At 46.3% G+C, this 15,517-nt stretch overlaps 1 protein-coding gene across 4 annotated transcripts in view; it reads right to left on the bottom strand.

Annotated features, from left to right (window-relative positions):
* Positions 1–15,517, bottom strand: part of EFCAB6 (EF-hand calcium binding domain 6) — a 474,908-nt gene that overhangs the window by 403,789 nt on the left and 55,602 nt on the right. For all 4 annotated transcript variants that reach the window (XR_004540188.1, XM_033953069.1, XM_033953071.1 and 1 more), the window contains exon 5: positions 12,745–12,811. Coding sequence is in view for 3 of the 4 variants with exons in the window: in XM_033953069.1 (XP_033808960.1) it covers positions 12,745–12,811 (67 nt within the window). In the remaining variant the exon portion in view is untranslated. The remainder of the gene's footprint in view (positions 1–12,744; positions 12,812–15,517) is intronic.

The raw sequence follows: 15,517 nt of genomic DNA, 5'->3' as shown, positions 1-15,517 counted from the left end.
CCCATCCCCCTCTGGATCACAAGGTGAATCACCGGAAATCCTTTCCACCTGAGGGTTGGGGGCGGGGCTGCAAGCTGTTCTCCCTGAAGACTAGGCTCCTAGAGAATCAGAAGAGAGAGGAACAGCAGCAGGGAAGGTCACAAGGCTCAGGGCTGAGAGCTCCTGATAGCAGTCAAGCTCCAGAGGACATGGAGTTTACAGAGGCTGGAAGAGAATCACCTTCCAGTCTGAGTGAGGAACCATTGGCCATAGAGTTAGAAACAAGCCCTGAAGCCAGTGTTGGGCTGACTCCTGATAATGCTCCTATGGAGGTTTGCCTCACAAAAGCAAGTATTATTTGAATATTGCTGAAGTTTATTGCAAGTTTGTTTTGGACTAACTTTTCTCAGACTGAATTAATCTAACTCATGTTAAAGAGTGGATTTGTACTAGGCTGAATTAAGCAAGGATTTTTTTGGGGGGAAGTTTTGTTTTTCCATTTTTGAAAACTTAATTGTGCTTTTCCTTTTTGAGTTAAGCATACTTGATGTGCTAAGACAGTGGGGTTAGCCCCGTGTTACGTGGTGGGATAGCGGGCCTAATTTCTGGCAATTCAAGACCACACGGTGCACACTGTCTTTCCAGCCTTGAGTCGCTGAAGAAGCCAGTATTTTTACACTGTCTTATAACTTTGTTTTGGTGGAAAAGTTTTTTTCCTTTCCTTTTGGTAATGAACTCCACCTGGACTATGATTTAAATGCGAGTTTTGTTTAAGTTTGGACTCTTTTTGGTTTCTCAACCAGAGACTGTTTATTGAACATTGTGTTTAACTTGTATGGGAAGCCCGTTGACTTGGCCATTGTAATCCTGACAAGCAAGTTACTGTGGTTTTTTTTTTGTTTTGTTTTGAACAATTAAATGCAACTCTTTATTCAACATTGAACTTATTGTTTGGATGGTGTCCCTTTCACTGAACGTTGAAATAACTTATCCTTGTGAGACACGCAGCGACTCACAAGAAGTTGATTGTGGCCAGTATTCCCAGGCCCTCTGCCTGGAGCGTGCCGGCTACACTATACATAATGGAAATTATAAGACTTTTATTAAAATCTGGGATCCACTGACATCTTTTTGTGATGATTGAATACCATTTTTCTTACTTTTTATTGAAATATACACCTTAAATTATTAGAGAGGGGAAGGGTTCTTATTATATTGTTCATTTTTATAATTTTGGGGAAATAGAGTGAGATCTGGGTTTGCATATACAATTTCAATATTATATTTGGGTATTGTTCACTTTTTAAAAGTCTCACATGGAGTAAAGATTGTTAGTTTAGGGATGGGGAGGTATGTTATGCGTTCAATGTGTTTTTTCTTGATGAATGGGTTGGATGGGGAGGGAATACTCATATGTTTTTAGACAATAATTGATAAGAATGTCAAGTGATTTGTATGAATTTTATGTATGAACATTGTACACTTGGTGTAAGATTTGAAAATGAATAAATATTTACAAAAAAAAAAAAATAAATAAGTTTTCAACATTTTATGGAACCTCAAATAACTAGCTTCAGTTCATATTTGCTTTGGAATTGGCTGTATGTGTGTTTGCTTTGGAACTGGCTATATGTGTGTCTGCATCACTGCTTTAATCAAATGCAGTCCTCTTTGGGGCAAGGTAGGGGGGCGCTGTTTCTGAGGTTCCTCATTTACCTCATCTGCACTTTCACATGCTTTGCAGCCTCAGGCCTGTGGAACTTAGAAACATAGAAACATAGAAGATGACGGCAGAAAAGGGCTATAGCCCATCTAGTCTGCCCACTCTAACAACCCCACCCCCTTGAATTTACCCCCCTAGAGATACCACATGTGTATCCCCTCTACATTTTTTACCTCCCTAGAGATCCCACATGTGTATCCCATTTCCTTTTAAAATCCGGCACGCTGCTGGCCTGAATCACCTGAAGCGGAAGCTCATTCCAACGATCGACCACTCTTTCGGTGAAGAAGAACTTCCTGGTGTCACCATGAAATTTCCCACCCCTTATTTTCAGCGGATGTCCTCTTGTGGCCGAGAGACCTTTAAAAAAGAAGATATCATCCTCTACCTCAATACGGCTGGTGATATATTTAAACGTCTCTATCATGTCTCCTCTCTCTCTCTACGTTCTTCGAGTGAGTATAGCTGCAATTTATTCAGCCTTTCCTCATACGGGAGGTCTTTGAGTCCCGAGACCATCCTGGTGGCCATTCTCTGAACCGACTCAACTCTCAGTACATCTTTTTGGTAATGTGGCCTCCAGATTACCAAAAAGATGTACTGAGAGTTGAGTCGGTTCAGAGAATGGCCACCAGGATGGTCTCGGGACTCAAAGACCTCCCGTATGAGGAAAGGCTGAATAAATTGCAGCTATACTCACTCGAAGAACGTAGAGAGAGAGGAGACATGATAGAGACGTTTAAATATATCACCGGCCGTATTGAGGTGGAGGATGATATCTTCTTTGCTAACCTAAACATAAACAACTGAATGATACTTGTTTTTAGCTGTTCATGGCCTATTCATGTGGGCACAGTGGCCATCAGCAGTCATGTTCTCAGGGGCTAGCCACTCACCTCCCTGTTCCAGTTTCTACATACCGCACAATTGTTTGCATATCTACTGAGTTTGGTTAGCAGGGTCCATAGTTCTGAGTTTCCCTGCTCAGACCACAGTCCTGACACAGCAGGTGGCTGGATGCCTGAGGCATCCTCCATCACCCTGAGGGCATGGCTAGGTTCCCAGAACCATGAATGCTTTCCTACAACTACTGCAGTGGTCTAGCCAAGAGGCTAAATTTGAAGGGCAAAATGGTTAGATGGGTGGGCACTAGAGAAACACTTGACTCCTGATGTGCCCATGCCCTGTTCCTTCCCTACCCCAACCCCTCTCTTACTCCCAACTTCAATGAGGGTTACAGTTGAAGACTAGGAGTAGTACATGAGGCAGCATTCTTCATTCCCATTGTGCCCCCAACACACATGTGTTTCCCCCAAATGTTCTACATCCACAGAACCCCCTGTCCCTCCTCCAAGGGTAGATGAGGAGTAGAGCTAGGACATTTCCTCATATAACTCACCATACAATCATGTTTTCTCTACTGCTATCTCCGGCCTCCTGGCTGTAGAGTTCACAAATAGATCTGGAAACGGGTAACATAATTTGAGCTTGTAACCTTTTCAAATGATGTCCAGTACCCAGCAGTCTAAGAAAATCAGCTCCCAAGCCTCCCCATAAGCTGACAATCTCCCACCTATCTGCAGAGGTCAGACAACTGACCTGGTGTCATTGGGATTTTATGGAGCTATTGTGGTGCAAGAACCAGAGGATTGAGGTCACCTAGCGCTTCTGTAGCTCTGTCTAGATCCTTGATATCATCTCTGGGTAGAGGCTCTTCATAAATACTGACAAAATCTCTGAGAGCATCAAAAATTAGCTCTACCTGACCCTCTAGGGTAGGGGTCAGTAACCTGCAGCTTGCAAGCCACATGCAGCTCTTCTGCATGTGGCTTGCAAGCTCTTCTGCATGTGGCTACGGCTCTCTAGGCTCCGACCCTTTAATCTCCCTCTCAATCCCACGATTATCCCTCCCCCGGGCCTACTGAGGTACCTGGTGGTCCAGCGTGGGCCTTCATGGCAGAAGTGTAGTCCTCTCGCTCCTGCCTCCTCGCAGCTACCTTCTAAAATGGATGCAGTGACCTCTCATGGCAGCTCACAGTACACAAGCAGCCATGAAATGTCATGACAGCTAATTTAGAAGGCAGCCATGTGGAGGCAGGAGCAAGAATGCTACGTTCCTGCCACAAAGACTCTGCTGGACCACCAGGTACCTCAGTATGTCCAGGGGGAGGGGGGATTTGAGAAGTTGGGAGGTAGATTAAAGGGTCGGGGCCTGGAGACGGGAGAGAACTTTGGCTACGGGGAGGGAGGGAAGAGAGGTGCAGAGACCTGCAAGGGGTTGAAGGGGAGAGAAGCTAGACCTTTGGGGAGGAAAGAGAAAGTGAGTTATCTGGAATATCTCAAATTCCTTTCTCTATCCATTGCAGCTCTTTGTAAATCTTGGGTCGAATTTTTAGGGTAAATTGGCTCTTTGCTTTAAAAAGGTTGCTGACCCCTACTCTAGGGGCTCGTGATATGCTGCCAGGCAAAGCTTTAGGGTGGCAATCTGACACATTGGCCATAAGGTCATCTAATTCCTTACCAAACAGAATTTGCCCCTTAAAAGGAAGCCTGCTTAGCACTGCTTTAGAAGTCGAATCTCCTGACCATTGCCTGATCCAGAGCTTTCTACGAGCAGAGATGGCATAAGCAGAAACCTTACTCATGAATCTAATTATAACATACAGAGCATCTGCTACCATCACCAGCTGGGGTTAAACATCATCATCCGTCGAGGGAGTCCAATGCAATTTGGTATGGAAAGTGTGTGCCACAAACAAGACTACTGCTGCCACCTTCATTCCCAAGGCCAAGGCCTCAAACTGTCTTTTGAGGACATCTACCCTGCGATCTAGTACATACTTTAAAATGATACTTCTCTCACTAGGCAGGGAAGTATGTTCGGTAACCTGTGCTACCATGGAATCTACTTTAGGTTGAATAAACAGATGCTGAAATTCAGGAGCCATGGGATACAGCTTGGACATCATCCTAGCAACATGCAAAGAGCCCTCCGAGATCTCCCAATGCTCTGTGACTAGCCACCACTGTCTCCTGACACGCGGCCTCTGCTTAACACCCCAGAGCAATAAAGACATGGACTCCTACCCCCAGTCTCCCCAGTCCTTCTCTAATTGGTCTTCTAGTTCCAAATCAGAAAACTTATCTGGGGGAAGTGTGCTATGAAAAGCCACACCCTCTTGCGCAGTCACAGGTGCTCCTTCTGTAGGTACAGATGGATCCCATCAATTTACATAAGCAATTAAATAAGCTTTCCACATAAGGAGGGAGAATAGGAATCCACAGATACCAGACTTGCTGCATCCAGGCTTGTCTCAGCACTTGGTCTCCTGTAGTAATTCCACAAAAAATAGCAAATTCTGCAAGAAGAGCCTAATATTGCAACATTTCCCATGGCCACCCACTCCAAGGACCTCAGGAATCAGAAGCCTTTGAAAAAGTAGATTAAAATATAGTCTACTGGCAATTTTGAATTTTTATTAGAATATAGTCTATGAGCAAATTTGAACTTTTATCTCTCATATTTACTCAAGCAAAACATAAGAACATAAGCAATGCCTCTGCTGGGTCAGACTTGAGGTCCATCATGCCCAGAAGTCCGCTCACGCGGCGGCCCAACAGGTCCAAGACCTGTGCAGTAATCCTCTATTTATACCCTTCTATCCCCTTTTCCAGCAGGAAATTGTCCAATCCTTTCTTAAACCCCAGTACTGTACTCTGCCCTATTAAGCCCTCTGGAAGCGCATTCCAGTTCTCCACCACTCATTGGGTGAAGAAGAACTTCCTAGCATTCGTTTTGAATCTGTCCCCTTTCTACTTTTCTGAGTGCCCTCTTATTCTTTTATTTTTAGAAAGTTTGAAGAATCTGTCCCTCTCTACTCTCTCTATGCCCTTCATGATCTTATAAGTCTCTATCATATCCCCTCTAAGTCTCCTCTTCTCCAGGGAAAAGAGACCCAGTTTCTCCAATCTCTCTGCGTATGAAAGGTTTTCCATCCCTTTTATCAGACGTGTCGCTCTCCTCTGAACCCTCTCGAGTAACGCCATATCCTTCTTAAGGTACGGTGACCAATATTGGACGCAGTATTCCAGATGCGGGCGCACCATCGCCCGATAACTTTTTTTGTCCTGGTTGTAATACCCTTCTTGATTATAACTAGCATTCTATTTGCTTTCTTAGAAGCCGCTGTGCACTGTGCCGTCGGCTTCATTGTCATGTCCACCATCACCCCCAAGTACCTTTCTTGGGTACTCTCATTCAATAACATCCCTCTCATCGTATAGTTGTACCTTGGGTTTCTGCTTCCCACATGAAATACTTTACATTTCTCAACGTTGAACTTCATCTGCCATCTCCCCGCCCATTCCCCCAGTTTGTTCAAGTCCCTTTGCAATTCTTCGCATTCTCTTTAGTCCCAGCTCCACTAAATATTTTTGTATCGTCCGCAAATTTTATTATCTCACACTTCGTCCCTGTTTCTAGATCATTTATGAATATATTAAATAGCAGCGGCCCGAGCACCAAGCCCTGCGGAACACCACTCGTGACCCTCATCCAGTCCGAGTAGTGGCCCTTCACCCCTACCCTCTGTTTCCTACCTGCCAACCAGTTTCTGATCCATCTATGTACGTCTCCATCCACCCCATGACTCTTCAGTTTCCGGAGTAGACGTTCGTGAGGCACCTTGTCAAAGGCTTTTTGGAAATCAAGGTATATGATGTCTATGGGGTCTCCCCTGTCCATCCTTTTGTTAATTCCTTCGAAGAAGTGCAATAAGTTAGTTAGGCACGATCTCCCCCTGCAGAAACCATGTTGGCTTGTTTTTAGAAGTTCGTTTCTTTCCAAATGTACATCGATGTTTTCTTTTATCAGTGCTTCCGCCATTTTCCCCGGAACCGAGGTCAGACTCACCGGTCTGTAGTTTCCCGGGTCACCTCTTGATCCCTTTTTAAAGATGGGCGTGACGTTGGCTATCTTCCAATCCTCCGGGATCATGCCTGTTTTCAAGGATAGGTTGCAAATTTGCTGCAGTAGTTCCGCTATCTCCTCCTTTAATTCCTTCAAAACCCTTGGATGGATTCCATCCGGACCAGGGGATTTGTCAGTTTTAAGTTTTTCTATCTGCCTGTGTACATCATCACTTGTGTTGGACTTTAAGTGAGAATATTAATCAACATCATGTGTTATTTTATTATTTCATTCTGGAAAAGGGAGACTTTATAAAGCTGGCTAACCAGTCCATTACTTATTTAAATTACTGCTTCTGTTGTTATGTTATTTTACTATTCACCTAACTTATTAATAAACTAAACCTTAGGCTTATATATCGCAACTTCTCTAAAACAGTAGAGCTCGGCCCAGTTTACAAGAAATTAGAAAGGAGAACAGATACAATATGGATTTGGGAATAGAATGGATAGAAGAGAAATTTACAACTCCAAGTTTTCAGATGTTTCCGAAATGGTTGGAAAGAACCCAGATCGCGTAGTTGAATAGGAAAATCATTCCACAGCTCAGTAATTTTGAAAAGTAGAAACTTCCCTAATTTGCCAATGTAGGTAACGCCTTTTAGCGTAGGAAAGGGCAATTTACATTTTTTAGTAGATCTGGTAATGTCAAATCTTACAGAATTCCAAGACAGGGGAAATAAAGGAGGAAGAATGCCATGCAAGATCTTAAATGTTAAGCAGACACATTTAAAATAAACTCTGGAAATTATTGGAAGCCAATGAAGTTTTTGCAGGAGAGGAGAAACGTGATCAAATTTACTTTTTGCAAAGATCAGCCTAGCAGCAATATCCTATTACTAGAGAAGGAACAAAAACCATCCCTAACAGAACTGGAAGTAAACGCAATCAAATATCCAATACAAAGCACACTCAAAATTCTGGGAATACAATTAGACAGATGCTGCACAATGCAGACACAAATCCACAAAATCATACAAAAAGCATTCTTCACCATGCGAAACCTAAGAAAAATAAGAAAATTCTTTAACAAAGAACACTACAGGATCATTGTACAATCCCTTATACTTAGTACCTTAGATTACTGCAACAGCCTCTACCTACCATGCCCAACAACATGATAAAACAACTACAGACAGACACAGCCATCAGACTCATCTACTCACTTAGCAAATTTGACCACATCACCGCCGCCTATGTAGACTCTCACTGGCTACCGATAAAAGCAAGAACTCAATTCAAGTTCTATTGTCTACTATTTAAAGTAGACTTGAAAAACTGAAGGTGGACAAAGCGATGGGACCAGACGGGATCCATCCCAGGATACTAAGGGAGCTCAGAGAGGTTCTGGCGAGTCCTATTAAAGACTTGTTCAACAAATCTCTGGAGACGGGAGTGATTCCTGGGGATTGGAGGAGAGCGGATGTGGTCCCTATTCATAAAAGTGGTCACAGGGATGAAGCAGGAAACTACAGGCCGGTGAGCCTCACTTCAGTTGTTGGAAAAATAATGGAAGTGTTGCTGAAAGAAAGGATAGTGTATTTCCTTGAATCTAATGGGTTACAGGATCCGAGGCAACATGGCTTTACAAAAGGTAAATCGTGCCAAACGAACCTGATTGAATTTTTTGATTGGGTGACCAGAGAGCTGGATCGAGGACATATGCTAGATGTAATTTACTTGGATTTCAGCAAAGCCTTTGATACAGTTCCTCATAGGAGGCTGTTGAACAAACTTGAAGGGCTGAAGTTAGGACCCAAAGTGGTGAACTGGGTCAGAAACTGGCTGTCGGACAGACGCCAGAGGGTGGTGTATTAATGGAAGTCGCTCGAAGGAAGGAAAGGTGACTAGTGGAGTCCCTCAGGGTTCGGTGCTGGGGCCAATCCTGTTCAATATGTATGTGAGTGACATTGCTGAAGGGTTAGAAGGAAAAGTGTGCCTTTTTGCAGATGATACCAAGATTTGTAACAGAGTAAACACTGAAGAGGGAGTGGAGAATATGAAAAAGGATCTGCAAAAGTTAAGGAATGGTCTAATGCCTGGCAACTAAAATTCAATGCAAAGAAATGCAGAGTAATGCATTTGGGGATTAATAATAGGAAGGAACCGTATATGCTGGGAGGAGAGAAGCTGATATGCACGGACGGGGAGAGGGACCTTGGGGTGATAGTGTCCGAAGATCTAAAGGCGAAAAAACAGTGTGACAAGGCAGTGGCTGCTGCCAGAAGGATTCTGGGCTGTATAAAGAGAGGCGTAGTCAGTAGAAGGAAGAAGGTGTTGATGCCCCTGTACAGGTCATTGGTGAGGCCCCACTTGGAGTATTGTGTTCAGTTTTGGAGACCGTATCTGACGAAAGACGTAAGAAGACTTGAGGCGGTCCAGAGGAGGGCGACGAAAATGATAGGAGGCTTGCGCCAGAAGACGTATGAGGAGAGACTGGAAGCCCTGAATATGTATACCCTAGAGGAAAGGAGAGACAGGGGAGATATGATTCAGACGTTCAAATACTTAAAGGGTATTAACGTAGAACAAAATCTTTTCCAGAGAAAGGAAAATGGTAAAACCAGAGGACATAATTTGAGGTTGAGGGGTGGTAGATTCAGGGGCAATGTTAGGAAATTCTACTTTATAGAGAGGGTGGTGGATGCCTGGAATGCGCTCCCGAGAGAGGTGGTGGAGAGTAAAACTGTGAATGAGTTCAAAGAAGCGTGGGATGAACACAGAAGATTTAGAATCAGAAAATAAGATTAAAGATTGAACTAGGCCAGTTACTGGGCAGACTTGTACGGTCTGTGTCTGTGTATGGCCGTTTGGTGGAGGATGGGCAGGGGAGGGCTTCAATGGCTGGGAGGGTGTAGATGGGCTGGAGTAAGTCTTAACAGAGATTTCGGCAGTTGGAACCCAAGCACAGTACCGGGTAAAGCTTTGGATTCTTGCCCAGAAATAGCTAAGAAGAAAAAATTAAAAAAAAAAAAAAAAATTTAAATTGAATCAGGTTGGGCAGACTGGATGGACCATCCGGGTCTTTATCTGCCATCATCTACTATGTTACTATGTTAAAGTAACCCATGGCACTGCCCCCAGTTACCTAAACAACCGCCTATACCATTACCTCTCACCCAGAACAAGAAGAACTCAGAACCTATTCACCTTCCCCCCTCACAATGGTACCCGACGTAAGAAACTATACGACAATCTTTTAGCGACACAGGCAGCGAAAATTGACCCTACCATCACCAAACTGATGATCAAAACAACTGAAATTAAAGTATTTCAAAAAGAAATCAAAACATTTCTATTCAAAAAACACTTCCCTACTTACTAACCTCCTCCCTAGTCGCACATGCTTTCTCCCCCGTGAATACCAAACTAGTCAACTCCTCGAACCATATCGCCAATATATTCTCAGATTCCCAAATAAGCACCTCCATCTGTATCCAATAAACTTCTTCCTTCAATGTTAGGTAATTTTCTTCTGTTACCCGAATGTATTGTTATTCTCCACTGTATTCCATAATTACCTGAATCTTTGTTATGTACCGTATTTTCACGTAGATAACGCGCACCCGTGTAAAACGCGCACACGGGTATAGCGCGCGGAAAACACAAATTTATGTACAGAAATTTTTATATACCGCGCACACCCGTATACCGCGCATGTTGCCCGACTCTCCTTTAGCCCGCCCCTTCTCTCCTCTGGCCACCCCGACTCTCCTTTCGCCCGCCCCGACTCTCCTCTCCCCCTGAAGTCCTGTCCCCACCCTGAAAGCCTGATGCCCCCCCCGACGTCCGATTCACCCCCCGCTGGACCGCTCGCACCCCCACCCCGAAGGACCACTCGCACGCACTCCCACCCGCACCCGCACCCCCACCCTGAAGGACCGCTCGCACCCCCACAGCCTCCCGACCCCCCCCCCCATCATGTAGAAGCTCCTACCGGTGTCCTGCTGCATTCTCTTGGCGGTCCCGGCCCTTCCGTGAGCCCTTTGCCTGCGCTGCTTCCTCTTCCAGCGGTTCGCACTTTCTCTAACGTCAATCCCTCTTGCCCCGCCGACTCCCCGACACGATCGGGGCAAGAGGGAGCTCAAGCCCTCTTGCCCCAGCCAACCGCGGCACCCCCGACACGATCGGAGCAAGAGGGAGTTCAAGCCCACTTGCCCCAGCCAACCGCAGCACCCCCGACACGATCGGGGCAAGAGGGAGCTCAAGCCCTCTTGCCCCCCGACATGATCGGGGCAAAAGGGAGTCCAAGCCCTCTTGCCCCGCCGACTCCCCAACTCCCCGACACGATCGGGGCAAGAGGGAGCTCAAGCCCTCTTGCCCCAGCCAACCGCGGCACCCCCGACACGATCAGAGCAAGAGGGAGTTCAAGCCCACTTGCCCCAGCCAACCACAGCACCCCCGACACGATCGGGGCAAGGGGGAGCTCAAGCCCTCTTGCCCCCCCGACATGATCGGGGCAAAAGGGAGCCCAAGCCCTCTTGCGCCGCCGACTCCCCAACTCCCCGACAATATCGGGCCAGGAGGGAGCCCAAACCCTCCTGGCCACGGCGACCCCTACCCCCACCCCGCACTACATTATGGCAGGAGGGATCCCAGGCCCTCCTGCCCTCGACGCAAACCCCCCTCCCCCCAATGACTGCCCCCCCAAATAACCTCCGACCGCCCCCCCAGCCGACCCGCGACCCCCCTGGCCGACCCCCACGACATCCCCACCCCCTTCCCCGTACCTTTGTGTAGTTGGCCGGACAGATGGGAGCCAAACCCGCCTGTCCGGCAGGCAGCCAACGACGGAATGAGGCTGGATTGGCCCATCCGTCCCAAAGCTCCGCCTATTGGTGGGGCCCAGGCGCCTTAGGCTCCACCAGTAGGCAGAGCTTTGGGACGGATGGGCCAATCCGGCCTCATTGAGTCGTTGGCTGCCTGCCGGACAGGCGGGTTTGGCTCCCGTCTGTCCGGCCAATTACACAAAGCTACGGAGAAGGGGGTGGGGGTGTCGTGGGGGTCGGCCAGGGGGGTCGCGGGTCGACTGGGGGGGGTCGGAGGTTATTTGGGGGGGCGGTCGTTGGGTGGAGGGGGGTTTGCATCGAGGGCAGGAGGGCCTGGGATCCCTCCTGCCGTAATGTAGTGCGGGGTGGGGGTAGGGGGTCGCCGTGGCCAGGAGGGTTTGGGCTCCCTCCTGGCCCGATATTGCCGGGGAGTTGGGGAGTCGGCGGGGCAAGAGGGCTTGAGCTCCCTCTTGCCCCGATCGTGTCGGGGGTGCTGCCGTTGGCAGGGGCAAGAGGGCTTGAGCTCCCTCTTGCCCCGATCGTGTCGGGGGTGCCGCGGTTGACTGGGGCAAGAGAGCTTGAGCTCCCTCTTGCCCCAATTGTGTCGGGGAGTCGGCGGGGCAAGAGGGCTTGACGTTAGAGAAAGGGCGAACCGCCGGAAGAGGAAGCAGCAGGACACCGGTAGGAGCTTCTACATGATGGGGGGGGTCGGGAGGCTGTGGGGGTGCGAGCGGTCCTTCAGGGTGGGGGTGCAGGTGCGGGTGGGAGTGCGTGCGAGTGGTCCTTCGGGGTGGGGGTGCGTCGGGGGGGAACTATGTAAAAAAAATTTTATATAGCGCGCTCACGCGTATACCGCGCAAGGCTATGCACAGTTTGTAAAAACACGTATAACGCGCGCGTTATATGCGTGAAAATACGGTAATTCTCTCGGAAAAATCCAGATATCTTCCAATTTGTAATTCTCTACCGTATCATGTAACTTACATGAATCTTTGTTATGTAATTCTCTCGGAAATGTCCAAATCTCTTCTAATTTGTAATCCGCTTAGAACCGCAAGGCACAGGCGGAATAGAAATCACTAATGGAATGGAATGTAATTCTGGATAAGTTGAAGTCTTTGAAAGCTTTTCTTGGTCAAGCTTAAATAGATCGAATTACAATAATTACAATAACTAGATCGCATTCCATAAAATAGAACCTGTGTTAAAATAGCAAGAGTTAGTGTTACAATAACAAACCTTAACAGTCCACATTGATAACTATGCCCTCAATAACATAGCATTTTTATTGCTAATATACAGTACCTTGATTTTTAACTGGAACTCAAGTTGATTTAATGTCACGTTTTGATTACTTTGGCAAGAATTCCATCTGCAAATCAATTTAGACAAAAAAGGAAACAAATATAACTTTACTGAACCATACAGAAAAAAAGTTTACCAAGGACTTAGGTCTCCTTTTACTAAGGGCTCCTTTTACAAAGATGCGTCAGGGCCTTAACGCACGGAATAGCGCATGCTAAATTGCCCCGCACGCTAGCCGCTACTGCCTCCTTTTAAGCAGGCGGTAATATTTTTGCTAGCGCACGCTATAGTACAAAGTAATTTTGTGCGTGTGCTAAAACCGCTAGCGCACCTTAGTAAAAGGAGCCCTAAGGTGTGCTAGCGGTTTTAGCGCGCATCTAGTGTGCGCTACAATACCACACATGCTAAACGCTAACACCTCCATAGAGCTTGCATTAATATTTTTCGTTCAGTGTGTGGTTAGCATATGCTAATCTTTAGCGCGTGCTAAAAACGCTAGCGCACCTTAGTAAAAGGAGCCCTTAGTTGCACTATCTAATATAATAAAATGCTAGGCCGCGCATGCGCACTCCCATCTGCGTGCATCCGTTTTCCATGAGATGTAGGGCACCTTAGGTAGGAGTGCGCATGCGCGCTTACGTCACCAGCCGCCGATGCCTCTACAAGACGGGACCGCAGCCAGCCGCCGATCTCTGTTCCTCCAGCGGGCGAGCGAGCAGGCGGGCGGGGGGGGATGTCTCGGAGGAGAGGTTATCGCCGCCGCTCAGCGCCCCCACCGAGAAGCCCAGCAACTTTCCGCCCCAGCTTTTAAACTGACCCAAGTCCTTTGCCGCCCCCCCCTTCCCTTCCCGCGGGCCTGACTACACATGGCGATTCAAGCAGCGTGTGCAGTAGTCTACACATGCTGCTTCGGGGCCTTCTACTGCCCTGATTTGCTCTGCCGCATCTCTGATGATGTCATCAGAAAGAAAGACAGCGGGAGTCGCGTCAGGAGGGGTGCGGGATGCGGCAGAGGGAACTTTTCCAATGGGTTCAACTGGGCGGCTGTCGGGAACCTCTGATCAGGGGCAGAGCAAGGTAAGTGTATCATAGGGATAAGAAGGAGGGAGGGGGAGAAAAAGGAAGGGTCGCCTACTGCTGGACGGGGGAGAAGGAAAGAGGTGCTGATAGACAGGGGGGCTGAAGAAAAAGGAACGGAGGCCTAATGTTGGACAGGGGGAGAAGGAAAGAGGTGCTGCTGGACAGGGGGGAGGTAAAACAAAGGGAGAAGGGCTACTGCTGCATAAGGAGAGCAGTGAAGGGGTGGTGGTAGACACAGGGGAGGTAAAAGGAAGGGAGAATGGACAGGGGGAGCAGGCAAGGGGTGGTGATGGACAGCCAAGGAAAAAGAAAGACAGAAAGAAAGAAAGCGGCTAAGGAGAGAGAGAGAAAGAAATAAAGACAGACACACCCACATATATTCTAGCACCCGTTAATGTAACGGGCTATAAGACTAGTACATATATAAATATCCATCAGTTTTTCCCATATATTTAAGATATTTTTCAGTTACACCAATATAAGAATATTTTGCTGATTTTAATAAGCATGCTTGCTTGTACCATGCCAGTGTTGCAGTACACTTTGTAGCAAAAGTTCAAAGGTAAGGCAGGCCAGGCCAGCGTTCGGTTGGTTTGGGGGGCGGTTTGGGTTCTTTGCTCCTTTCTTTGCTCAGGAGTCCGGTTGAGCTGATCGCAAGGGAATCCAAGATCAGCTGAACCGGCAAGACTTTGCGAAGCTGCAGGCGAAGCTGATCTTGGATTCCCTTGCGATCAGCTCAATCGGACTCCTGAGCAAAGAAAGGAGCAAAGAACCCAACCCCCCCCAAACCAACCGAACGCTGGCCTGGCCTGCCTTACCTTTGAACGTTTGCTGCCAGCTCCGAAGTTTTCAATTAATTGGTATACATAAAACCTAAAAAATTGATATAAGGAATGTGAATTTGAATATAAATATAAAGTTTATCAAAATTCATGAAAATATCGTTATAGGTGAAAAGAACAAACATTTTTTAGGTTTATGTATACCAATTAATTAGGTTTTATACACATTAATTAATTAGGTTTCATGCACATGGACTTTATACACTTAATAATTTTTTACTTTCAAATATTTAAGGTTAGCTCTTGTAATAGTCAATCTAATAAATTGAGTGATTATAATACTTATAGGATATTAAATGCAATTCACCAATTAGGTTTTATGTACAAGCACTTCATACTTTTAGGTATTTTTTAATCATAAAATATTTAAGGTTAGTATTTATAATAGTAAATTTAATAAATTGAGTGATTCTTAATTCTCAGTATAGTTTGGAATTCCTGTGCTTTCAGGCGGATTTCTTGGGACACCAAGCCGCACAGTGGTATAAATTGTTATATGGATATTTGAATAAAAAACAAAAAACTGTTCTTAGGGATATTTGGAGCATTGAGCTTGGGCACCGAATTTCTGCCTCTCAATGGCCACGTTTTTGGTCTTGGAGAAAAAAACTACAAGGGCAGCATCTATGAGACAGACTTGGTTTTTTTTGTTGCATAGAGCTTTATGGACCCCAGTTCGTTTACAGAAGTTGGATAGTTCAAGGTCCAATAGATGCTGGCATTGTGGTTTAAAAGCTGGGACATTAAATCATTTGATATTTTTCTGTCCCTATATAAATATCTTTTGGAAGTTAATTTGGCCCCAAATTAATTCTTTATTAGAAAATCATGTTGGACTTTCATATGAAACT

The sequence above is a fragment of the Geotrypetes seraphini genome, chromosome 7 (genome assembly GCF_902459505.1).
Source record: "Geotrypetes seraphini chromosome 7, aGeoSer1.1, whole genome shotgun sequence".
Taxonomy (NCBI): Eukaryota; Metazoa; Chordata; class Amphibia; order Gymnophiona; family Dermophiidae; genus Geotrypetes; species Geotrypetes seraphini.
The sequence above is the reverse complement of the archived record's forward strand: the minus strand, read 5'-3'. Positions and strand labels throughout refer to the sequence as shown.